General features: G+C 40.0%; 1 protein-coding gene across 8 annotated transcripts; it reads right to left on the reverse strand.

The window, feature by feature from the left end:
* Positions 1-535: 535 nt before the first annotated feature.
* celf1 (cugbp, Elav-like family member 1) lies at positions 536-27,534 on the reverse strand. 8 transcript variants are annotated; one of them, XM_083692912.1, is made up of 16 exons: positions 27,373-27,534; positions 24,378-24,425; positions 18,456-18,578; positions 14,679-14,866; positions 14,430-14,512; positions 13,106-13,154; positions 12,716-12,850; positions 12,242-12,321; positions 11,977-12,138; positions 10,714-10,783; positions 7,197-7,367; positions 6,820-6,936; positions 6,304-6,489; positions 5,618-5,761; positions 5,259-5,431; positions 536-1,443 (listed from the first exon to the last, which is right to left on the reverse strand). In XM_083692912.1, the coding sequence occupies exons 3-15, from the start codon at positions 18,557-18,559 to the stop codon at positions 5,304-5,306; spliced, it is 1,617 nt and encodes a 538-aa protein (XP_083549038.1). In that variant the 5' UTR covers positions 18,560-18,578; positions 24,378-24,425; positions 27,373-27,534; the 3' UTR covers positions 536-1,443; positions 5,259-5,303. The 8 variants fall into 8 exon arrangements, with proteins under 8 accessions (XP_083549038.1, XP_083549041.1, XP_083549039.1 ...); XM_083692915.1 differs by having other exon boundaries at positions 536-5,431; positions 10,714-10,771; positions 12,719-12,850; XM_083692913.1 differs by having other exon boundaries at positions 536-5,431; positions 12,719-12,850.
* Positions 27,535-27,568: the final 34 nt, after the last annotated feature.

Consider the following 27,568-nt stretch of genomic DNA (forward strand, 5'->3'; position numbering starts at 1 on the left):
CTGTGCCATTGTAAAGTGTGTAAATAACAAAGTACACTAATAAAAACCTGTGCTCTCTGGGAGTGAAACACAAAGTCTATCAGGATTTGCATGAAAAGGTAGTTTCCCCTTTATTCCCACTTATAATTGCCATTACAAGACGCTAAAAACACACACACCAAAAAATGGCCTTAACACATGCAGTTGAAGGTGGTTTTATTGATTGAGATTTTTTATTTTATTGTGTCAATAAATCTAGAGCCATGTTCCAACATCCACACTAGCATAACACATAGAATGAAACAATATATTGGCCATGCATTAAGTGGTATGCTAGTGTTGATGTTGGACCCCAGCCCTAGTATGGGAACTTCACCTGGAGTCCTAAAATGGGGCTCCCAAATCATACTTATTACACAAAAACACGCATAAGTGAAAGCTTATGAGTTACGATCCACCACGCCAACGTTAAAAAAGAAACCAAACCCTACTTTTGTAGCCCAGATCTTAACTTGAGAGATGGTAACGTGTAAGAGAAAAATTTGACCAACGTGCAAAATGTTTGGCACTAGTTTATTCATAATTTTAAATTCTATAAACAAAACTAAATCACATTTTGCTGAGGATTTCAGTGCGGTTACAAAAAACGTGCATGCTAAATATATACTTAACTGTGACAAGAAACTCAATTCTGCTCATTTTATATATTTTATTATTCAGACTAAGGCTGATTTTCCACACAAAAAGGAAATGAAAACATTGTGCCTGTGATGACGTGACACACTCAAAGACAAAAGGTGATTCAAGTGTAATATCGTTATGATGTCACTCAATAGAAACTCCCAAAAAATTACATCATGCCAACTAACCTAGCACAAAATTACATAGTCATCCCCAGTTCAGCAAAATGTGACCAAAGACATCCTAAAAAAAGGTTCAGAACTTACAAGAGAGAAAGAGAAAAAAACACCCGCACTCACACGCAGAAGTAGTTTCTATAAATTGATTGGCTGCTTTCAGACAAAAACACAACAAACGTAGTATGTGGGGGCGCTAGGAAGACTGTTCAAAAAACATAATGGGAAAAAAAAAGAAATAAAAGTTTGACTATCAAGATAAAAGTGAAACAAAATGAAAATAAACAGGTTTAGCAAAATCTAGTGGTTATGTCGGTAAGTTCTAGAAAAATAGATTCTCTTTTTTGCTTGTAACAATACTTGTGTAACTTTATACATTTCTTTTATAGACAGTCTTTCTAGCGCACCCTATTGGCAGCACAGAGGACAAATGAGAAACACAAACAAAAACCTTTTTGATAATCAATAAACGTCAAAAGCTAACAAAAGGTCAAAAGGTGAAAATTTCAAGCGTCAGAGAAGCGCAGAGGACAACGGACTGGACGATGAACTTTTGACGTCACATCAACATGCTAGGCAAACGATGAACAAACGGGCACGAAGATATCTAGAGTAAAAACAAAACAAAACAGGGAGACAAACCTAGGTTAAAGCAACAACGGAAAAAGGAGAGGGAAGAAAAAAGAAAATCATGAATGATTATCTTTGCATGGGGGAAGGTGAAGGTTCACTAGCACAGATACACATAATCTAAACACTGAACATTTAATGTGAGACAGGACAGGAGAAAGGGTGGGAGGAAAGAGGGAGGAACACAAGCAACATGCTAACGGAGAATTGAGGTGAGAACTCACAGCACACAACAACACCGAGACATCACACAGACTGCCTACTACTGTACTGTAGTCAACATGTGACTTAGCGTTAACGTTGAGGATTTTCTAAACAGATAATAAAATATTTTTAAAAAAGCAAGAAAAAAAAAAGTCTGTAGTATTTCAATCTAAGAAAATAATCCTCCAATTTTTTAGTTCCATATGTGCATTCATATTTGTTTTCGGTGGTTGCAAAAAAAGAATGGTAATTTTTTAATATTCAATGCTTTTAATGATAGTCACCTCACCAGGGTCATAAATCAGCATTATTAATTGATTAATTGTGCTTCTTCGCATTACTGCAGTGATCTGAGAGTTGGTTGTCAACTAATCTCATTTGACATTACTCTTTGGGTTTTGTGCTTTAAACGTGAATTGTAAAGGACTCTTATTCAATCATGTGCTATACAATGCAGATACCACTGCAAAGAAGCTTGTCTTGAGGGCACAATACAAAATGAGCACTGTAGCAACTTTTAACTGGCGAAGTGGTAAATCAGTCTTTCTAAATAAAGGAGGCAGTTTGTCAACACAATACAGAAAAAAGTAAGTAAAGACACAGCAAACAAACTTCAGACACTTTATATTACAAAGGTGTAAAAACGTTTTCAAGCTACCAAACTTTAAGACTACATTAGTCTGTTTCACTTGTGTAAACAAAACAGCTTTTCTGTGAACATTTGGCACCTTCTTATGTTGTCTCTACCACAATCTGCTGCTATTCTTAAGGCTTCCACTTCAGTAAGTCAAAATGATGCCTTTCAATTGGTGAAATTGATGAAATGTACAACAAAGTTGACAGTGATGGACATACAACAACTAGATGTCCCATTAGTTGAGATTCAGTCTTTGGACATATCTAAATATCTGCAATTACCCTGGACTTAAGACACCGTGCTTAAGCTTAATTTCCTGATATCTCAGTTGGTATTTTTATGCACATGGAAAGGGGAGTTAAATAGGCACACATCTAGGAACTCAAATACATATACTGTAGGATTTCCCTGTAATTTTCTAATTTTTAGAATCCAAGGTCACTAGAGGAGGGGGGACTACAGTTTTGAAATCTTTAGCAGCACTGGTAAATCCTACCCACTTACAGTTCCACACAAAATTGTCACTTGTTGCACATTTACAATAAACAACACTTAATGAATAGGGCTACACAAGTCAGTAGTTTAAACCTCACATCTAAATGTAGTAACCAAATTCACATTAGGATTCTACAAAATACTGTTGAAGATTCTTAAAACAATCCTTTCAATTCAGAGAAATTATTTAGGCAATAAATAGTTCCCGACACTCAGGAGAAGTATAAAACCTCTATAAAAATAGAAAAGGCATAATAGTTTTGTAATATACATCATCTGGACAATTGTTTCTTTCCATTTCTATAAAAACACGTCATGAGTTCCTGGAAGCCTAAGAAACCGATTACTGTGTTTGTTGTAGTGATTAACATTTATTTAACATCACCAATCATAAGTGTTTTGAGTCAATAATAAATACGCACACTGGAATAAAAATCTGCAGAGAAGCCAGTAATTTGAGGGAGTAGTCTCATCTAACCAGCTCTGAGAGGTAGAGCAGACTACTTGTACTGTGGATGATGAATAATTACAAAACATTTTTGGTGAATACAGAGGACAAAAAGTAAAAAGAAAATAATTTATAATATCTACTTGGAGCATTATTTTGCGTCAGCAGAGATGATTTAATAATTTAAGATGACTGACAGAACTCTGAAATGCCCCAATGTTGCACTTTTTGAACATCTTTTCCAGGACCCATTATTGCTGCAAGCCTAAAACCTCAAGTGATATTTCATTTAGTGTTAGATAAAGGACCGATGTTCCATTTAAACTGACGGCTAAAAATAGACAGGAAATTTTTATTATGAATGAGTATTCGAAAATGGGGCGGAATGCTCTTTTGAAGTAAAAGGTCAAGGCAGAGAAGAGCCTGTGTAAATAATTGCCACTATGAAAGCTGCTGTACCGTACTTAAAAACGTGTGAATTACAGCATCAGACAGAAAACCAAATTTAAGATACAGACAGGTGGGGGATAAAAGGACTAAAGACAGATGACACCTTAGTGGCTGTGTTCAATAGACCTTACAATAGGACCTGATTACCACCCACTCTTTCAGCACTATTTGTAAAAGATGCAGGACTCAATTTTCTATTAGAAATTAAATTGGAAGAATGTTAAAAGGCACACCACCAGTTTCTAACCTCATATTTATTATCTCCAGCACCATACAAGTTTCTACATATGTTAAAACGGATTTTCACAAACACACTCCCCCTGGCTGGAAACGTGTGGTAGTTTTGCAAAATCACAGAATTTAAAACAAAATGACCCCAAATGACATTATAACTTTTTTTAGTTTTTTTTTTTTTTTTTTAAACTACAGAACAAACAATTCCAGTTTTCTTATACATATGTTGACACTGATATGGTGCTGGACACAATGAATATGAGGTCACAAAAATGTGAAGTTCCCTTTAAGTTTTAAAGCGCACATCTACACATTTTCTTTCATGGATATATGTCTGAAGTAACAGTAGCACAGAGGTGGCGATAAGCGTTTGTCCTAAGACATTGTGGTTTGCAAGATAAAAATCTCACAAAACTATGCAGTTCAAGCCAATACTGCTGATGTCTTACATATTAATTCATTCAGAGTAAATATGCTATTTTGCTCCAAAAGATAAGATTGAGAACAGAAATTCAAGCTTCTTTTTGGTTGCTGAATAAATAAATAAATAAATAAATAAATAAACAAACAAACAAAAATACAAATAATAAGTTAGCCTACTTATCAAATATATTTCTGGTACAACACCACAAATTCACTTAGCAGGCAATTGATCTTAAAAAGAAATTATAAAAAAAGGGCTCATCTGCTGGAGTGAAGTCAGATCTTGCGTACATGTAGATATTTGTTAATCGCAGTTGGCAAACAGCTTTTACTTTCTTGCCACTATCCGGTGCATGTCTGTCCATCCTCATTTCATAAAGGCAGTTTTTCTGGAAGGTTCTGCATGACTCTCAGTGTCCTAATGTACTGTATCAGTTGAAGGATGCAACCATGGGGATGGTTTGATTATGATAGGATTAATTTGGGGGTGGGGCGGGTGGCATGGGCTGGGATTAGGTGGTGGTAGGAGTAGGAGGTAAAAGCAGGGGATATTTTGGCAATTGGCTGTCATTGTGCAACACATCATTATGACTAAAACTTAAACACAGCAAACTAATATGACACCTTAACTTAAATAAAAAATACAATTATTTTTTAAAAAAGAAACATAAAATTCAAAACCACAACAGAATGTAAGTATCCAGTTTCAGATGAACAAAATCATATACTCAACATAATCTTGCATGTTGCTTTTTGTTTTCTGCTTGCGTTTGTTAATACAGAGAATAAGGAGGAGTGACCCCAGCAAAGTGGTTATCTTGTAATGCGCAGAGGGCGAGGGAAGAATGAGGAGGGTATGGATTTGCAGGAGGTTCTAGTTTCTTATTCACACTCCACTTACCAGAAAACACATTTTCTAACCAAGTCCAATTGAGAGATAAAGCACTCAGTATGGCTTGCTGTCATTTTTGGATCGCTTCAGCTGCACCTTCAGTCGCTTCATTCCAATTTGGAAACCGTTCATCGACTGAATGGCTGCCTGGGATGAGACTGGATTGTCGTAACTAACAAAGCCTGTAAGATAATCAAGATGAGATCACCAGTCATTTATGAGAGCAAGTTCTGGGAGCAAAGACAAAAATCTGACATTTCTTCACTTAGAAAACTGGGGAGTCATTGCCCTTGACCTGTGTTAAAAGAAGAACAGAACACACTACATTCATGACCCCGCTAACTGTGTCGCCCTATCCTCAAGCTTACCAAAACACTTGCTGAGGTTGGTCTGCTTGTCAATGAACACCTTAGCTGAGATGACGTTGCCAAAGGGCATGAACATCTGGAGTAGGTCCTGGTCTCCAAACTCCTGGGGGAGGTGGTAGATGAACAAGTTGGCTCCCTCAGGGCCTTAAGAGAGCAGAGAGCGTTCTTTTTTAAGTCTGACAATGCAGGATCACAATGAATACAAGTCTGAGGCAACCATACCATACTACTTTTGACAGCTAAAGAAAATACCATCAATAATTATCATAAATAAGGCATAACATCACATAAGAGCCTTCTGATACGGATTTTCGCTTGTTTTAAAATGACATTTTAAGTACTGAGAAAACATTTCAGAGAGTTGCAATGAAGTCTTACCCGTGCTCCGATTGTCGCTTGCTGTTGCAGCATATTTAAAACAAGACAGAATCCTTAGCAGAAGGTGACAATGCAGTGTATAATATTTTCACTGAAACACCACACTTACCTAAACATCACAAATTATTTAATCCGTACCTAGGCTCTGAATTTCCCTTGCAACAGTACCACATTCAAACATCACAATGGAACCGTATGAATGGCATCTTTCGAGAACTTGAACACAGACATTTTAAGTTACCACAGATCTCTTCAATCACCTGAACCCCTGTCCCGTCCCTACGTCCAATTTCTTTCCCACTACTTGCCTTCCTTCTGGCTGCCGGCAGCACTGACACTCTGTTGGGAGAGCAGGCTCTGGTTGTAGAGGCTGGGGAGGGCGGCAGCGGCATACTGCTGGATCCCAGAGTAGGCCTGCGTCAGGGCTTCCATGGTACTCCCTGTACCATTCGACAGTCCCCCACTGCCAAGACCGCCGTTCAGGGCTGCCATCCCTAGGAAGAACCAGGAGCTCTGTCACAGGACTAGGACGAGCATGATTTACCCTGTGTCTTTATTCTACACTCAACATCTTGCTTACAGTGAATACATTTGTGGTAAATGAAGCTGCAACATAAAAACACATTCAGTATCGTTCTGACATACTGTATTTACACCTCTTAAAATGCATATAATTTACTATGCTTTTCTTTCCAATGGATCCCTCCCATTGCCAAAACCGTGTGGGGGACTCTGAACTTTAAAATGGCACCAACATTAATTTGCAATTGGCAAATTGGCCTGGGAAAGTATGCAACCACCCCAGTTCTACCAAGCCTGCTCACCTGCAAGTGAGCCCATGTTGAGACCGGCCCCTGCCCCTGCGGCTAAGGACTGCAGTGCCCCAAGGGAGGCCATGGGGTTCACTGAGGAGTTGGTACTGGAGGTGGGGGACGAACCAGCTGTGGAGAGAGGACAGCCCACCCAGCCCCAAAACAATTAACCACTTAGGAAAATAATCATCATCATCATAATCATACTCCGTTAGCAGGGATCAATTTACAGACGAGAGAACAGAGTGTAGAGAAAAGTGATGGAAGGGCAACAGTAGGACAGATTCATGAGGATAACCCAGAGTTGCTAGTAGAGAGGCACATTCAGTGGAACACAGATTTTTCAAGACAAATCTAGATGGGGGTAAGAGATAAAAAGAAGGACCAACCCTTGTAGGCGTCCCAGGATGAGTGTGCCTGCTGTCCAGTACCCGTACCTGAGCTGGTGAGCACGCTGAGGGGGCTACTGGAGGTGGTGAGCGCGCTGGAGCCAGAGGGTGTGGCCTGTGTGGCACTGGCTGCCGCTGCCAGAGCAGCCAGGTTCTGCATGGCGTTCAGCCCTGAGACACACGCATGGGGAGGGGAGGAGCCCCTGTTAGACATTGGGCACATACTCACCATTGGGTCCAGGCATATTTTAGCCAGTTCAAGCCGTTCAATACTTCAATGCTATCTTTACTTTACCCTGAGCCGAAACAAACATCATGCCATCAAACACAGACAACATACTACGTATGTGTTTTAACTAGAGATCGGCCGATAATCGCCTGCTTTCAAAACATCGGTATCGGCACTTAAATATCAGACCTGCTGATCCTACACGTTTTCTTGCAGGCCTTTGCTTGTGTCACAGACTCAGCGGCCGTCTGCTTGTGCCCATTGCGCTATGTGTAATAATTCATAATTCATAGAAGTTACACCTCCCATCACCCCCCCAAGTAGCCTAATAGTTGCCATAAATTCATTATCATTATATTTGTCAACTTCACTTGGGCTTACATAATATTACTGTTGTTTCACAGCATATCGCAGCTCGTTTAAAAAACAGAAATGGTAAAACTTGCATTTGAAACAGTAAGAAATGTTCACTAAATGAGACCATCAGCATGATAATAATGTTGCTGCTCAATAATGCTGTATCATGGGCCGTAAACATAAGCAATCTGCCTCATTGTCCCATACAAAATCAGTATCGGACTTGAAATACCCATATCGGTTGGTCTCCTGTATGTAATGACATGAGTACTGCAATAACGTTTGACAGCATCTGAGTTGCGCATACTTTCCCCCACAGTTTGAGCTTAGGGACAGAAACAAAATAAATAAAAAAAACTAATCAGGTTCACACTGGAATCAAAAATCAAGAAGCAAAGCGAATTGCTTTTTTTTCATGAGAAATCTGATCAGCGGACAGCCTCAGTGCACATGTTCAGCAGGCACACTGCCAGAAACAGTCTGTTATTGTGTGTTTGTATCTGGAAGCTGCCGGCAGTGTGTTTGAGCTCATAATTCCATTAGTATAGGAGCACTGAACATGGTCATCACTGCCAGACACACATTCCACCTGCCACACTAATAAGACTATTCTGAGAGCATGTATGCAATGTAAACAGGTGTCACCTCTTAGCCACGCAAACTGATTACAGCATGTGGCCAATTACTGCGTGCCCCATTTCGATGTTCAGTGATTACAGTGTGGGCCTTTTTAAGCGTGGGCTATCCACACGCAAAACCACTCAGCAATTGACTATGAACAGAATGGATGAGTACAGAGCAAGATCGCTGTACCCTGCATTCATGAAATGCACCAAAGTCAAATGTATGTTCCCATACAAGTGAGTAAAATGTGCAGTTCTTATGGCAGTGGCAGTGGCAGTAGAGGGTGAACCTCAGTAAGGACAGTTAACATTGAAGTAATGCAGGTAAAAATCTATCTCCAAAATGTATTGACTTGACTTTTAACACTTGGCTCGGCCACTATGTAAACATTTCAGAATCAAACTGATATTTAGTAATGACATAGTAACTATCTTTGATCGCCAATTACATCATTGTTAAAACTAAAGCGTTATTATGTCCCTCAGTGTTTTAGCAGTACTTTCTGCGCATCTCACATGAAAAAACGTGAGTGGGTTTTAATCATGCAATCCAGCGCCACTGTGTTCAAACTCTTCGAGAACCCTGCCTGACCTTTAATTTTTTTTGTACTTTTTTTCCCCACTGATAATGAAATATGGACAATGTTATACTTACATCACTGTAATACACTATTATAAAACATGTGTGTCACAAATGCTAAGATTATCCTGTCTTCAACCGTGAACGTTGTAAAGTGTATTGATGGAATAGCATGCTCAAATATCAAAATTCATAATGAACAAACAATTTTATAATCATTGCAACCCTAATTACACAGAAGCCAATGAAAGTAGCAACCCTACTTATAAGGAGTAATATTACTTATTATAATATATTATTAGTATTTTTTTACTCCCATTTCTATCAACCAGATATATCTTTTACATGACAGATTTGCATGTTTAATAGGCCTAAAACAGTTAGCTAAATTTGCTAATAGAAAAATTAAATGATAACAATAATACACAATGCAGCGTTTATCTTTTGACATGCATTTCCCTTGGGTATATTTGTGCCTTTTATTTAGTCTTCGATTTTAGCCTTTTTATTTCATTTTTGGGTAAAATATCATTAAGTGGAGCGACTGATATTTTTATTATATATTATATTGCACACAAATTGTGCATTGTGTAAAACGAAATGCTTCATACTGCGAATTGGTTTTATTTTCCTATGCCACGGCTTGAAATAAAGGATTGATTTGAAATAGGCTCATTACATAATCCACCAAATGTGGATTCTGCTTAAGTAAAGAAACAAATTATCAAAGTCTCGATTCCTAAATGGCTTTATTCAGGCGGGAGTGAAAGCGATTTTTACACTAATAATAATAATATTGGCGACTTGATATATTGAATGGTAAATAGATTTGTACACTATCCAACATAGTCAAGAAAATAAATATTTGATGTATGAAATATTGTTTTGAAGTAATATACCCAACCATGAGGATTTTCTCAATTTCAAAATGGCTCTATTTAGGTGGAGTGTGTAGGCTATAAATATTGGTCATTCCTACATATCTTAATAGAGCGCCCTTGTAAATCACACTAAATATTGCAAAGTAACTGTGGTTCTGTGCACTGAAATAGGCATATGCTGGGATAGACCTTCGCCGAGATGTTCTGGCAACACGACAGCCAACGCTCAAAAAGTCTAACCCTAACCCCAAGATGGACTTAAATTTGTCTGATACTTCATTAATGATGGATCCTGATAAAATAAATAATAATAAACAGTCAGTCTCTTTTGGAGCAACAGTGCAACACAATGATGCTCAGAAAGAGCTTTCATAACCAGGTAAGCTATTTAGTTTTGATTTGTATTTATAGGACTATAGTAAACACATTAGACAGCAATCTACTGTAATTTAACAAGACAACATTTTCCCAGCGGGACGCAGCAATTGCTTCACGCATCACAGGTGCAGGGAGATGTTATTATCAATATCACCTATACTCCAGAGTGTACATTTTGGGTGTTGGAACATGCCATAAAAAAATATGGTATGGCTAAAATGCTGAGATTATCCTCTCTTCAACAGTGGCCTTTGTCAAATGTATTTTGGAGAGCATATGACAGATTATGATAAGGCAAGCCAACACCCTGAGGGCACTTCAGCCACGGTGGCCGTATGGGTTGGATCTTTTTCAGGGTGGCCATGGCCTTCGGTGCTGCCGGTAAATTATTGCCCTTAAGGACACACTTAGCATGCAACCCGGTGTAAGAAAACGAAAGGTGGTCTGTGAAATATTTTAGTATTTTTACCTGACATGGGGTGAAGATTGTTGAGGGCATTCCCAGAGGAGGCAGACTGCTGGAGGAGCTGCAAATAAAGCTAGACATTACACCAAAACAGAGAACACAGAGGGTCAGGACTGCATCCAGGACTGTGTTTTCAGGAGAGAGAGAAAGAGAAACGATAAATAATAAGAGAGATTAGGCTAATAGCAGGAAGTGGTAATGGTTGAAAGAATGAGAGTGAAAGAATCATTGTGAAAATAGTTATAGTATAGATTAATACAATTGGTAAGTAAATTGAGTAAGCAATTGTAAGAAAACACTGACTGGGATGAAAGTGGAGTCAAAAATATAAGTCAAGACAGTGAGAGGAAGGAGGTTCACACAGCACACCCATGGAGCAGCACTAACAGCATTGTATAAGACCCTACTGTCTATATTGGACTCCTTGGCAACATATCATTGGGTGGGGGGAGTGGGCCAGGAGAGCATTTAGCATTAGGGAAGCCAATTGACAATAATGTTTCATAAAGGTCTTTATACAGCCAAATGGAATGAAACAAAATCAAGGCCATCCAATATAGATCAGTGGCCACGATGCAAAAAAAGGAAAACTCAAACACATCATCTGTCAAGAACCACAGCAAACCAAACACAAGCAAGGAAGGAACTGGCTGGATGAATAAGATTGGTCATACCCATCTAGCCTGACAGAGCAAATGACCCACTGAGTCAGTCTGATACAGTAGATTAAAGTAATCAAGTTGTGCTGACTGCTTAAATAGGGGGAGAATATCTGCCATGCAAACCAAGCTAATGCCTTTACAAGGTGAGACCACTTCACTAAAATACAGCACAAAACTGACAGCATCCAGTTCCAGAAAACAGCCCTGTATTTAGGAACAAGAGGGTGATCAAGGGTCTTCCTTGGGTGGTGCTCTATGCCAGTCTGCAGTATTGGTAGCTATAACCCTCACCAGTCTAGAACAAATCTGAGATTATAAAGCAATGCATTTAAAGCTGCTCGATCATAATTTACATGCGGACAAACCAAGAAAAGCAGGAAGCGCTTCCTAAACTGCAGTGAAATAAAAAAACTGTCAAAGCCTATATGAAACGGCAACAATCTTAGTATTATTTCGTCCTCATAAAAAACAGACTGTATGCAACTAACAGCCTAGGTCTGAGCTCTTCTCTTTGGTATTGCAAACATGACCAAGTGATCACGCCAAGCCACAAGTTTTCCATCCAAAGCGATGCTGGGTGGGGATGGGGGAGATGGTTACTTACTGCAAGATACTGTGGGCCCAGAGAGTTGAGCCCGGTCAGGTTGCCCCACATGGAGGCAGCGTTGAGCTGCTGCATCTGTTGCTGAAGCTGCTGGGCGATGCGCTTCTGCTCCTTGTCTTTCTGCGTGTCGGCAAACTTCACCACGATGGGAGATGAGCAGCCCTATAGAGTCGGCCAGGCAGCAAAGGCGTGATTATGTTCTACTCTGTTCCTATGGCTATTGAAGGTCTGATGGGGATGAGAAGTGGACAGGTTCAATGCTTACCTCCATAGTTTGCGACTGGTGCATGGATTTGATGGCTGACTGTGCCATCTGTCTCGCTGTGAAAGTGACAAATGCACAACCTGCAAAAGGGACAAACTCGTAAATGGTTGTTTATACATGGTCGGTCCTGACAGCATTGTGAAACAGTTTCTGGAAAAGCTTAGAAAGGATGAGATTTTGTGGGCATGCTCGGTTTCAGAAACGCTACAAACATACATGGTTTTAAGGTATTATCTAAAATGACATAGGATGCCCTGTGATTTGTGTAGAAGAAGTGTGGGATTTGTAGGTATGGAGGGACAAATGGGAGCATTGAGCGATTGCGTGGGAATGTGTATGAATTGCATATGCATGTGCAGTTAGATTGACACACAAACAAAAGCTTCACTGATCAGGTGAATCCATGTTGGTTTTCTGTGTGTGTGTTGGTGAAGATGTGAGTGGATGACGAAAGGTGAACTGAATCTGCCTCACCACGGCTCAGTCCATCAGGCCCACGTAGTATTCTACATTCCTCGATCTGTCCGTATGGCGAGAACATGAGTCTGATGTCATTCTCGTTACACTTTTTCGATATCATTCCTATGAACAACTTCCTGTCTTCCACCGCTGAAAAAAGACAGGAATGTCTTTTATAAAAGAATGATGGCAAATGAAAGATCAGCACTAACACACGTGCCACAACCTGTAAAAGGAAAATTCTAGGCAGATGGCATTTCTCTCAATAACCCAACAAGTGTGATATTTAAAGTACTGGACATAATTAAGCCAATAGAAGGGTTAGCAAAATCCAACACAAAGCTTGAGTAGGGTTGGCTTGTTATCTTGTGTACTACTGCACATGTGCTCTCCTGTCCTACTTACCATTATTCTTCTCACTGTCTGCAGGTTTCATCTGAATTGGGTGATGCATCTGTAGAGAAGAAACATTGAAGCAAGCAGCACTGACACTGAGTGGGAAAGACTGCCTTAGGGCTGGGCTCTATATATGTTCTTTAGGCATACCGGTATGGATCCACACAGGGATTTGACTATACCTTTAACACTGGTGTTTTGCTCCTCTTTTCGTAACACGTGCACATTGTGTGTGGACAACAGTTTAATTCATAACTTTAACATGAATATAAGACACACTATGACACCATTCAGACGTTAGCTCTCATCTGTAAAATTAGCAGCTTTTCATACATGCGACAGCACAAAATAGCGGAAAATAGGCGTGAGACAAAATAGCTGAGAATTTACATTAATAGACCCTATAGATTACAGAACAATGTGAGGAATTTTAATTGAGGCAGGAGTCCGGATTTTTGGTTAAAGCGGGATTGGAACGGGATAGGAAAATATGTTCCTATATCCAGGATAGGAAAAGATAATTTTCCTTCATCATATTACCTTCCTATACTATGAATGGTTAACAGATATCATGGCTATGGTGTGACAGACAACGAAAAATACTGTCCAATAACATAATTCCGTCAAAAATGTGGAAAAAATTATGCTATGATATTAAAGAGTGATTGCGCTGGCTGATTTCACCTTGATTTTCCTCCTTCTCATTTAAAAGAAATGCAACTGAGATTTGTTTCTTGGAGGTGTGGTTTGATGCACCATCCAACGCCCAACCTTAACAACTGTCAGGGAAAGGAGAGGCATCACAACTCTCCACAAATCACGGTCTAATGTTAGACGGAACATGAAAATACTGAGTTTATGTCCAAAATTATATTTGTTACACTTTCTATCACATTTTGGGCCTAGAATTGATGCAAATGACTACTTCCGATAGTAGACCTTTTTCAACAGGAACTTCACTTCAGTTCCTCTTTAAGGCCATACCGCCCAGCCCTAGTTTACTAATACTGAAAAGCAGCACATTTACAACCTGGCAAGATACCCACTGAATTTATTAAATTTGACTTTATACTCTACTGAAAGAAAGTATTAAGCTGCATAGGTCACTTAATCACTCACAACTCATTCATTTAGTTTACTGAGGGAATACTGTAACATTTTACAGAAAGCTAAACTTTACCAAGGGTTTGTAAAGCATTTATAATTAGTTTGAAGACATTAGTTTATTGATAGTTTAATCAGTTACAAAAAACTCTGTCTGATCATAAAAGCTTTAGAAATCCCATATAGTATTAATGTAGTGTTACCGGAAACTTTTACATAACTTACTCACCCCTGGGAGAATTTTCATGTTGTGAAGGGCATTTTGTGCTTCCAATGATGATTTGCGAGTGTAATATGTTATGAAACAGCAACCTGTTGATAATGGGGATAGACAGTTGTGAGGCAACTAAGTAGGCTACATGTTACATTGATATAAGGTACAGGTGGGCCATAGAAAGAGAGGAATGGATTCTGGGTAGGGTGAGGGGGGGCAGCATAAACGAGGCACCTCATGTGCAGCTACAAACATTGCTGTTACCTTTACTCTGCGGAGGGTTTTGACTCCTGTCACGTAACACGTTGATTTCATAGACAGCGCCATAAGGCTCGAAAAGCTCTCGCAGCTGTTCCTCTGCCCAGGACCGTGGGATCTGGCCAACGAACATCTTGATGGCATCGATGTCGGGCTGATCCGGGTGGTCCAGAGTCCCGTTCATTTTCTTGGCACTGAAAGAGAAGGGAGAGAGTGGTTGTTGTGATATGGCTCCATGATGTTTAACTTGGGCATCAGACGCTTATTTTTCAGTATTGCATCTGCAAATGTATACTGTACTGCAGCAAGAAAGCAGGGCCTACTAAGCAGTTGGAAGCTTCACAGAAATGATAGAGCAAACAAACGCACATAGGTATTGTGATGTAATTCATGCATCTGTCAGAAACATTACATAGCTTTCAGTTAAGTTGCTATTCACTGCATAAAAGACATGCCAATCATCAAAATGGCAAGGCATAGAATTTATGGAAATAATCTTACATGCAAACAAAAACATACAGCACCAAATGTACACTGCTAGAAGAGTACAGAAGTAGTGGTTCTGCAGAGGTTTATCTTGAACCTGAGATACTAACAGCAGCTCTGCAAAGTATAAACATGTTCAAGGGTTTGTTCGTGTTGGATAAGAGTTGACAACTCAGTGTTTTGGAGATCTGGTAGGTAATTCAGACAACTGTTTCAGTATGGTGTACCTGACTGGTCAGAAGTATATCCAATCCCAGAGAAACTCAATCAAGACTATCTACCTACATGGTTCAAGTCCAATTCTGACTAATCCTATTATCTATCTTTAGACGACATTAACTACAACATTAATCAGTTTTATAAGAAATAATGTAGGCCAAAAAGTAAATCTATAGAGGGTCTCATTCAGAGGGTTGATCTGTGAAATAGTGTCTGTAGGCCTACAACTGTGTCACTCAACCATTCCAAATCTCAAAGGATTTAGGGTTAGGGTTAGGAGAGGATGGGAACAATTCATGGCAACCACCACCATTTACAAGAGACCACATCATATCTAGCCAAATCATGTAGATAATTCATTACCAAACCTAGGGTTTGAGGCCATCCCCATACCATACAATGAAAGGGTTATAATAATCAAATAAGGAAATCAAGATTGAGAGAGGTAAAACACAGGTGGTTATGTAGCCTATAGGATAACAACAGAACCAGGTGATATGTTAAAGGCTGTTTCCGGGTATATCTAGAAAAAACATCTCCCAAGAAGGACAAAGAATCACTAGGGCTGAGGCTTTCTAAAGAATATGCCAATTGAAATTACATTACATTTTCACTCTCCTGTCACAAAGACATTCTTATCCAAGATGAGCCTGTGGCCTCGGCCTTCAATTGAATTTCAATAAGTGTTTGAGAGAACTGTTCAACCAGATTTGACAGCACTCAGTGCCTATGGTTTTATTACAAACCTTCCCACTGCCACATGCCTGCCAGAAACCACAAAATATGGTTTGCAAACCCACAAATCCATAGCCTACTTAAAACAATTTTAAAATTAGGTCACAGAAGTATGATAGGACATTCCAGGTCAAAACCAACAGGCAAACAAACTATAAGCTCTATTAAAACCTGCTTTAGCTCTGCAGAAAATGACAAGTGGCGGCAGTATTTAGTCATATATATATAGCTGTCAGTCTTCTTGACATTACGAAAGATGCTTCCACCAGTAACACTTAAAACAAGGGTTGTAGTATAATATAAGTATAATATGAGCAAAAAATATGCATAGTTTCACATTAGTTGGCAACCATAGCTAGCCATCTCCATGGTCATAGGCTACACCGCAAGACATGATGTATCAACTTTACTGCCAAACATATTGATTTGACTCAACAACCTCTGAAGTAGCCTGATAACATATATAGTGTAAACTATAAAAAAAATCAAATCGTTAGTAGTACCAAGTTCTAGACTGGGACATCATGGCAAGCACCACATTTTAAGTTAGGCTAAATTCTAGTGACATGAAAAATACTGACTATGTAGATCCCTCGACATATTCTGGTTCATAGGTTAGGGAATAGAGCATCAGCATTATATAATTATATAACAACGGTCTAAAAACAGTTGGAAACGAAGATGTAGCCTAATACTTTATCAGGCATGAAACTAAATGTCACCTACCAAAAATCTCAAATATAGCTGTTGAACATGTACGATGTAAGATTCAGTGTGAAATAAATTGCTACTTACACTGGACTAGCATTCAAAGAGCAATGATCCACCATCATCTCAGGCAAAAAGTCCAACTTAAAAGAGGCCATGTTTGTATCGCTCTGTTTCCAAGTTCAATTGTGAAATACAATTCAGTGGGGATGAAAAGAAAAAACAAGACAAATCACACTTTTTCACACCAGAAAACCGAAAATACACTAGAGCCTGCTCAGAATCCTTTCCCTCAAGAGTTTCAACTTGTGGAAAGAAGCATGGGAGAGGCTAGGGAAAAACTCTGGCCGAAACCTCATGGAGGCTGATCCAAAAGTACGAGAAGGAACAAAAAATGGTAAGGAACCAACAACTTCAACGACAACGGTGAAACTTTGAACCAGGGTAGAAAGAACACACAAAAAATCTTCACTGCCCAACAAACTGGGTCTAGATTAAGAGAAGAGTAGGCAGGCCACTAAAAGCTGTGGCCCCGGGTCCCACAATGAAAGTGCTGATGGGCTGGGGCTTTTTGTGAGCATTTCTCTTAGCCAAGCAGAACTGGGTGCAGCGTCAGATAAATAGAGTGTCAGATTGATGCTGATAAGGGCGAGTGACCGTCTGGAATGAATGGGGAACGGGAGCGAGCTGGTAATCCCTGCACTAATATGAGGCCAGGGAGACAATCGGGTTCCGGCACCGGGCCTCGGTCACCCTGTTGTTCTGTGGCAGTGAGGGGGAGGTGGGAGGGCTGGGTCATATGACATGGGTTGTATTATCTCCCACCCTAACCCCCTGACCTATTAGAAAAGCCACAGCACGCAGGCATGACAGCAAACACAAAAACAAGGATGGCAACCTGTGTAAACAACCTGGGCCGTGCCTGTCCCTGTAAACTTGCCTCTTTGTTGTGCAATCACAACAACCAAAAGGACTGACAAAATGTTTTTTTTTTATTTGTTTTTTTAAAACAACCACTGAAATCCATTTGGCCTGAACTATAAAAAAAACTCACGTTTTTTTAAACTATCAAGAAAATGTCTATTAAAACTTATACGGATAAAAGGTTCCATTCTGTACAACACAATATGCAACTATGTTTTTGGCAAAAATACAGCAACAAATTGAATAACACATCTTATTATACTGCATAATAACACTAAATGTGAAACTTGGCCACCAGTTGCTTCATAAGCAATGGTGTTTGCAGTCTGCAGCTAAATATGGCACATTCTCAATAACAAATAACAATCAATAAATAAATATAGGCTGACATATTGCCAGAACTCTGGGCCTGAGTTGCATTCCCTATGGATGCTTACTGATTCATACACTTTAGTCACAATTTGTCTGCAGACATAGGGGACAAGGGGCAGACTTGACAAAACGTCTGCTAGAAACACATTGAGCCCTTTCAGCTTTAGAGCCTTGATACACTGCCATGCTTCACGTGCAGCTACAAACCACTCCAGGTAACTAATAGCTCCACTGCTATAGTGCCTTCTACTTACTTGGGTGGCATGTTGAGACTAAGTAGACTCACGTAGGCAGAGGGTCTACTGGTGGCAAGAAGCAAGAGAGAAAAATAGTTCTTACCCCCCCATGGTGGGTACCTCCAGGGCAGAGAGGGGAAGCTCACATTGTGGCTGCCCATGCTGCTCCGTGGACAGGTACAGGGCTTCGGGGTCGATGCTATCCATCCAGTGCCTTTCAAAATCACTACAGAAACACACCAAACAGCACAGGACACACATGACACGAAGAACCAGGAAAAACACACAACACAGTGAAGGGGAAGGATTTACGGCAGTGGTGGAGTCCAGATGTTGAGAGAGGAGGAAGTGTATTGCGTGAAAATTAAAGACAAGTGAAAATGACCCAAAAAAGGACAATAAGACAATAAATTAGACAGAATACAGCCGCTGCATGAAGTTCACTCTGGACGTAAACTAAGAGGCAACCTACCGAGAACATGCTAACTAAATCAAGCCTTTGGGATCATTACTTCAAAACTGGTACAAAAGTGGTACCCCCAGTCCCAAAGTAATGATCACACGCTTTTATAAACCCTTTAAGAACCCCAGAAAGTATTACTTCATGTTAAGTGTTAACAACCATTTTAAGAACAAAGTTGGAACTGAGCCGGTTACACCCCTAGCACAGAATATTGAATAGAATGCTGGTTCGTTTTCTCCAAACCAAGCCCTGCACCAATCCTGGGCAAATATAGTTTTGTTCAGTGTATGTGTGTATTAGGGTTGGGCGGTATAACGGTGTGCTTTTCAATACCGTCATAACATTTCTGCTCCATTATCTGTCAAATTAAGCGCTGTTTGCCAATTCACTGTGTGTAACAGCGCCGCTGCCAGCGTGGTTGGAGGAAGAATTACAATTTCACCTTCAGCAGTGTAACTTTTGGGGTGTTGCACGTGATCTCTTCCACCGAAGGTTAGAGAAGGAGAGAAAAAAAGATGACAAGCGCAAATGACTTGGTCCCAAAACATTGTTTTGCCACTGCTGGTATATAGCAGCATTTTGCTTTCCGACCCAACGATAAAGGAGAGCCAACAGAGTTGAAAAAGATGACGGCCAGAGATGGGAACTAATCTACACTCGCACCTCAAATTGAAACACCCATTAACAGCTGCACAGATGGGATACCTGTCTGTATCGGGTTCAGTCAACTGTAAGTGCTACTGTCGGATTCAGTCAGCTATTCGCTGACAACGGATATGTGGTCGTCAGTTAACATGACGCCATTCATCCACTTTGTCACAGCGACTGGAAACTATAGTCAAAATGCCTACAGACTAGCTTTTTTCCAGAAAACCACACGGCGGACAACATTGTTGATGCACGGTCATAACGACTGACAATACTGCTAAACATTGCAGCCGCCATCAGGCCCTGAATTGGCCGTGGCTCAACTGTTTTGGCCACAAACGCAGTGCAGGACCAGAGGCAACGGACAGAGCGGGCCCTCGGAGTCTGCCGTGCCATTACCGCCGCCTTCTCTCACAGCTGGCACCGAAAGAGAGAGCTCAAAAAGAAGCAAGCGGAATTAGGACTCCCAGAGCATATTCTCATAACGGTAACTAAATCAATATTTTATAGGCTATCATTTGTCTACATGACATAGGACATGAGACAAGTCATATTATTACGAATGCAGCATGTGATGCTTCTTATTAAGCTATCATTATGCTATCCAACTGTTTAGTTTAGTTTGTCAACCTTTGATCGGGATATAAAGTTTAAATGATTATTTAGGCTAAATGTCATACCGGTAGCAGTCACCACATAAAATTCAGTTTTCCAATGTAGATTAAATATATGGAGCAAAGAGCTCCCGCCAGCCCCCCGCGACGCTATTTTTCGGAGTAATACCTAACCCTAAAATTTGAGGACGGTATAAAAAGGTATGGAAAAAAAAGTATACCCCCGAACCCTAGTGTGTATGTTATGAATTATTTATCAGTCCACAGTGCAATGGGTCCAGTCTAATTGTAATATCTCTACTGTCTAACTTGATTGATGATGGTGGACAAAGCGCAGGGCCAGACGGTTTGCAGGTACACGTTAGCAAGCCTGCTTCAGGCCAATCTTATCCCAGCCACCCTACAGAGCAGACTACTACTGGTTAAAATAGATTAATTTCAAATGGTGCAATGTGTTGCTTTTTCTCCTTGAAAATGTCACAAAATAACCATGCTGAATCATTACTTATGATGCATTTGCAGTCTGTGACAATGCGTGCACCTGCCAAGACCCCGGCCCTTTTGCCTGAATTTGCTTTTTCAAAATGTTCAGGACGTTTCTGGGTGTCTACCACCTGCTGTGGGCGTGTAACCTGTGACTTGTGTGTGTGTATGGCTCATTGGCAACAGGTCTACTGCCTGGAACAGCAATCATTTCTCAGTGCTGGAAGCTGACCTAAGCCACAGAAGCCTTTGTGTGCAATTAAGTTTGTAACATGTATACTGAAGATTTAACTGTCATCGCAATTCCCATTGCGTTTCATATTTCTCCTGACGTTTATCTCTAGCTCGTTGGGCATTGCGTGTCGTCATTGTAGCACGACCCTGCTTCACCTGAACTACCTTGTCTTATAAATCATTGATTTTTGATTTTTAAAGATGTTTTGCATCCACTGAATTATAGTGCCGTTATGTCAGAAAAAACATTCCACTGCCAATTGCATTCAGTGGCATTACGCCCCCCCCCCTTTCTGGTGTACATGGTAAGATATTTTTAATTTTAACCGATAGTGAAATATAGATTTTATGTAATCCCACCCCTCAGATGCTCTCAGCCCACCTCTCTCAGTATACCACCCTCTCTTTCCTTGTGCCATGTATTTTTCAATTGTGCTGTGATGTCTCGTAGTTCCTGAAACTTTCTAATCATAGAGCTTGCACAGATTTTGAGCTAAAAAATTAATCTTTTCGTTAAGTTCCGTGCCAGCAACACATATTTACATTGTTGGGGTAAGAATGTTCCCCGCTGTACTAAAAACTCTCTGAGGCTGTGCTTGTTGTGCAAATACACATGTACTTTCTTGTAAGTTTGGCCATCAAAGGAAAGCGACCGTGGTTGTCGCGCCACCATGCCAGGGGATCATCAGTGGAGACCAGCGGCTCTTTTTGTCTGTCTAAGATGACAGTAGTTCATCCTTGTGTGACTGCGTAACCGTCACAGCCCTAGCTAAGAGTATAATTATATTGATTATCCATCAGATACTAAGTCACCTTTATGCTTTTTGTAGGGTTATTTTTAGATTTTTTAGATGTTTTTTTGCCAGCCATTCCTAAACCTTAGACCAAAACTCAGCCACAGGCCAACACCAAAACAAATGATCTGTTGCTTCGGTTTTGGTTACAATAATTGTCTACAGAATTTTCAATTGATAAAAGCAAAGTGATGAGTCAATTGTTGTTTTATATATTGATTCATAAACCTGATGCCATTGGATAGGAACTGTTCCCAGTTATCTTGTATCCTGTATGGCGCAGCGGTCAGTGTTTTTTTTATCTTAAATGAAACTGATACTGATTTATACAAATCTTTTTCAGACATTTGTGATTTTTAATTTGAGGCAGCCAAACTAAATCCTTACAAATGTTCCTTTTCAAATTTTCCTCTTCCAATTTTGTGACAAGGCTGCAACCAGTTGATTGTAACTTTGGATTGAGCATACAGTCCCATATTCTTTTAAAAGTTGTTTATGTGGCATAATATTCCCACCAACTTCTTTTTCTCCAATCAATATATTTTTTTCTCTTCAGTCTCAATGATTTTATTTTATGGGGAACCTCAAATGAGAATTGCAGTTTTGGTACAGTCTATAGCAAAGCAGTGTGTGCAGTGCCATCAATTACAGACTACACACTGTGTTATCCAATGAGTTTGCAATATTCAACATATAAACCGTGTGTACCTGGCTACAAGAGACTGACGTAGTACACACTTTTCAAGGACCCATATTCAACTCATGAGTGCAAATTTTAGAACTATTATCTGAAATTAAACAAAAATCCTGTAGCATCTCTAAGGCTGCACTGTTGCACTTTAATTTCCACTGATAAAACGCTGCTACAGAGGCACCTCAGGTACTAGGAGATGAGGTGGTTCAGAGGCTGCTAAAGTTAGGACTCCTTTGGACATCATGTCATCTTTCCACAGAATTGTATGGCGCCATATCCTCTCAGAAGCAGCTCTTCAGTAAAAATGCACCTAGGTTTGATACAATGTGCCTTTTAGCCCCCAACCTGCCAGATACTTCCATAAGTATACATAAAAACAAGGCATATATTTATCACCAACAACAGACCACTCCCTGCTTTGTGATGTGGCAGAAACCCTGGCTGCCATCAGGGAGGGTCATATATTTCTCTCTGATATTGGCTGTCTCCACCTTTATCCTCAAGTCTACAGGGAGCAGCTTTACAGCTGGACAAGACGATTAACATGCCTCAGCACCAGGGGTGGATAGATACTGGGGAAGAGGAGAGGCAAATTAAGAATAACGACAAGAGGTAACATGGGTATAAAAATGCCAATTATGGCAACTTATTGTCTATCCACTAAATGCCTAGTCTTGCAGGGTTATAAATTATTGGATTAAGCATCTTTGCATTGGAAAAAATAAGAAAAATAAATACACAACAGAGCTACAGTGCAAATTAACATTAAATAAATACCAGCTGTGCCTGAAACATAGTGCAACTACCAACATAACCATTCAATACAATATCAATACATTAATCACTCATTACAAGGTGAGTAAAACCTCAGACACAAGAGTAGCTGAGGCAATGATAACAATAAACTAAATGGAATGGGAAATAATGAACTGAGGGCAGATTACAGAAATCTTTTCTGAGGTAGAGAGGATGTGTCTCATTTTTATATTCCTTTTAATCTTTTTTTAAACTCCTAGCAATTCTGTCCTTGGTAGGACAAAACCATTCCCTTTCCCTTATCCAGTCCAACAATACATCAGATGTTCCCCTCCTCTTAGCATTGTTGTTTTTCCTCTACAGAAAATGTTATTGAAAATCGGCCACCCTCAAAGATCATAAGCACTCACCAATTTTCTCTCTGTCAACAGGGCATCAGTGTCTGTCCACAAGATAAACATCCCAATTGTCAGCCTGAGATGTCTTCTACACTTGAGGGGGTAGAAAGAAACCACTATATGCAGCATGTCACTGATATTGGACAGTGAGAAGCTTAATACTTGTAGATAAGTGAGCCAAAACTCAACAAAACAGCTGGTAAAGGGGCACTTTTGTTTTGGAACTTCAGGGTTTGCTATTCCCATTGAGATTCTGCCCTGGCATATTGAATAGGCCTATATGAAGCATCTTCTCTCTTCGTTCCTTCCGGTAAAAGTACAATGGCTGTGGAGCCGTGCTGTCATTTATTACTCTGCTTTTCTAAACAGGTGCACTTCTTCTCCCACCAGTGCTGCTAGTGACAAGACACACTACAGTATGCTACACACGACACACAATGTGTCTGCAACACACCAGTGTGTTGCAGGACTTAGCCAAGGATCATCACTCTCCACACAATCAAGTCCAACAAAATTAAATAGAACATTGTGGAACGGAAAAAGTGTCTGTACACCTAATAGATTTGGTTATAAAAAAAATCTGAACTGACCCTTTAATATTTTCTGATTAGTAATAAAATGGTATTAAAAAATCACAATGGGCTCTAAACGCATGTCAGCAAAACAGATACAGAAAATCTGTCCTGTTGAGCAGAAACATGGCTTGTTTCTTGCGCTTCTGCGACTTAAATAGATGAGGCTTACTTGCTCTATACCAGCCTTGAAATTACAAATATTGTTTCAGTGACCCAATACTCCTAAAGTGCTTTGAATACCATTCTAAGCCAACTGAGGCTGTTACTAATAATTACTATGAGAATGCACCCCTTTAAGCAGTTTAGATGACATTCAGAGAACCGTGAATTGGGTCATTTCAGCAAATTCCCAGTCTGATGACTTACCCTGTGTTTTGCTTGTCACGTTGGAACCTGCCTTCTTCCCTCTTGGTCCTGTAATAAAACAGAGAGATCCAATGACCAAATCAGTATAACAAATTATGTTGACCCTTGTCAGCCATATACCCACAGAATGTTTGGTTTTGGTGTAAAAACCAATGAAGACCCTGTTTAGCTACACCTCCTTGTAAAAAATGTGTCATGTGTTTGGATGTGTCCACACTGTGCAAGATCTGATAAAAGCAGCCTGGTGTGGACACATGAATGAAACATTCAAACTGAATCCAATAACAACGCAGACATCACTGAGAGTGCAGATGGAACTCATTTTAAAACGTATGGTCATGATGCAAATATCTGTGAATCAACACCAAGATCTGATCACAGGACCACATTTCAAGACAAGGTATAAACGGTTGTAGGGCATGAGAAAGGGTGTGCATTATGGTAATTTTTGCAGCCATGCCAATAATCATCATAACACACATTCTTGTGTCTTATTACTTACACTCATGATGACCTAAACAATGTACACCAATACAAATGGCTAGTAGAAAATAGGGCTTAGTGCTCACCAGTTGGTCTGAAACTGACACATAAGCAATAAGCCTAACCCCGAGGCCAGGTGGAACCCCTTCATCATGCCATCACTAACTGGAAGGACAAAACCAAATGTAGGCCATCCTATTCCAAAACAACATGTCATGTTAAATTTTAAGTTAATAACTGATATCCAAAACAGTGCTCAAAACACAGCACTGAAGCCAAAAGAGAACCACCAGAAATGGTCTTAACTTGAGTCAAATGTGCTTTTATCTTGAGAAATTCAGGAACACCAAATATAGGCTAAACCAAGGAAAAGTGTTAATTCAAGGCCTATGACAACATCAGACTAACTTAACATCTTTTATGGGAGAAAACATTTCTTGACATGGCCCCATCACACTAGCACAGTGATTAAGATGGCGTGCCAGTGCCTGTCCTTCCTCAGGCAGCTGAGGAAATTTGGCATGGACCCTCAGATCCTCACCAACTTCTATAGGTGCTCCACCGAGAGCATCCTGTCCAGCTGCATCACTGCCTGGTACTGCTGCTGCAACGCCCATGACCGCAGGGCTCTACAGAGGTGGTAAAAATAGCACAGTACATCATAGGGAGCAAGCTCCCAGCCGTACAGGACTTCTACTCCAAGAGGTGTCTGAGGAAGGCACGGAAGATCAAAGACCGCAGCCACCCCAGTCACTCCCTGTTCTCTCCGCTACCGTCTGGCAAACTGTACCGGAGCATCCGGTCTCGGATCAACAGGTTCCAAGACAGCTTATACCTCCAAAGCCGTAAGACTCTTGAACTGATAGCCCCAGCTGCATAGCAGCACTACTTATTGCTCACCTGCACTAGAGACTATTTGCACACAGGCTTCCATCATTGCTGTTTTATTTATACTATTTATATGTATGTATGTATTTCACCCAGGTCTACACTTACTCACTGTTAGTACTATTGACAATACAATATTGTGTATTGTATTATTACTCATTTTATTCCTATCCTTGTATTTCACTGCACTGTTGAGAGGCAACTTGTTAAAAACATATCATTGTACTGTTTACTGCTGTATCCTGTGCATGCATAGATAAATAAACTTTGATTGGATTTCACATTTCGGCAGCACTGTTAGGAGTCTGAGAGCTGATGTTTTGTTTCAGAAAAATCCCATAACCTGCTTATATTATGTAGTTGTTTCGATGTTGACCAAATTTTATGTTTAGAATCCATGATTCAACTGTCTAGCAAATGACTTACATACAATCTTAATCTTGTCATGCACACCATCATCACCAACATATTACCAGTGTTGCAGATGTTGCAATGCATAGTAACATGACAATATTGTTTTTTTCTATGCATCAATCCTCTGTACATAAAATCTATACGTTGGATAGGTCCAAAAATCAACTTTCTACATTTGCAATCTAATCAATCCCTTGAATCATAAATAGGCTAAACAGGCTCACAATAATGATCTGGCAGACAACAATCTCGGTATAAGACCTAGACATAAAGTTGGGGATTTTAGCGCAGGCCTGTAAGGCTACAGTCGCACGGTTGGAGCTCATAATAATAATGCACGGGGGCGATGAGTAGTGACTGAACCAATGGAGCCATAGGATGGAACGAAGAGTACTGACTGACTGACCTCACCCTACTACGCATTCTTTTGACTGGCATGGTGGTGGCAGCTAGCAAATTGACTTGAATACTAGCAGTAGAAGTAAAATAGGAAAATGACATCGCAATCTGGTCACATAGACTTTTGGAATTACTTGTGGATGAATCAATCAATTGATTGGTTGGTTTGAACAAGAACAGCTGATAGCTCTGGCTAAGGACGTTGACGTGAGCTTTGACAGTTGCAACTGGCTTGCTAGCTCGCCATTTTAAATGTCCTCTGTCATAGCTAACGTTACCTAAAAGGAGCAGAACCCCAATTATTGTATTTGTTGGCATGTATAGGAGCGTCGTTACAACACAGCACCACAAACCATACTATTTGTATTTCTATATAATAACTAGCTCGCTAAGATGCTGCAATGTAAACAAAAAGCTGACTTAACTAGATAGCTAGTCACTAGCTAGCTAACTCGTCTGATGTTGATTGATGGCTAGCTAGGTAGCTGAATAGGCTTGACAAGTTAGCCGTTAGTTAGTTTATTAACTAACACATGAGCAATTACGTTATGGTCTTGAAATCCTAAAAGTAATGTTGGATAGCGAGCTAATGCAGACATTAGCAAATAATGTGAACTACACAGAGTAACATGCTAGAATTCTGCAACGCCTGGTCAGTCGAATGTTTGGGACCTGCTAAGTTAGCTAGCTAACGTTATCAGCTGGGCTGGCTGATCCCAAACATGCCATATGTGCACTGCCCAACATTTGATAGCTAGCTAGCTAGTTAGCTAAATTAGCTGGCAAAGAATTTCACTTTCAGCGCACTTACCTGTGACGTCTTAACTTTAAATGCAACTAGCTATCAACTAACCAAGTGTTTCCTTAACACAGTGTCTTATTAGTGTTTGCCCAGTGTACATATGATGGCTTATTAATTATTTCGATTATTTTCTTCTCCAGCAACCCACTTTTAGACTTGTACTTCTATCTTGCAAGAGAGCTGTCCAAAATGGCGGTCTTTCCTG

The sequence above is a fragment of the Argentina silus genome, assembly GCF_951799395.1.
Source record: "Argentina silus genome assembly, chromosome: 2".
Taxonomy (NCBI): Eukaryota; Metazoa; Chordata; class Actinopteri; order Argentiniformes; family Argentinidae; genus Argentina; species Argentina silus.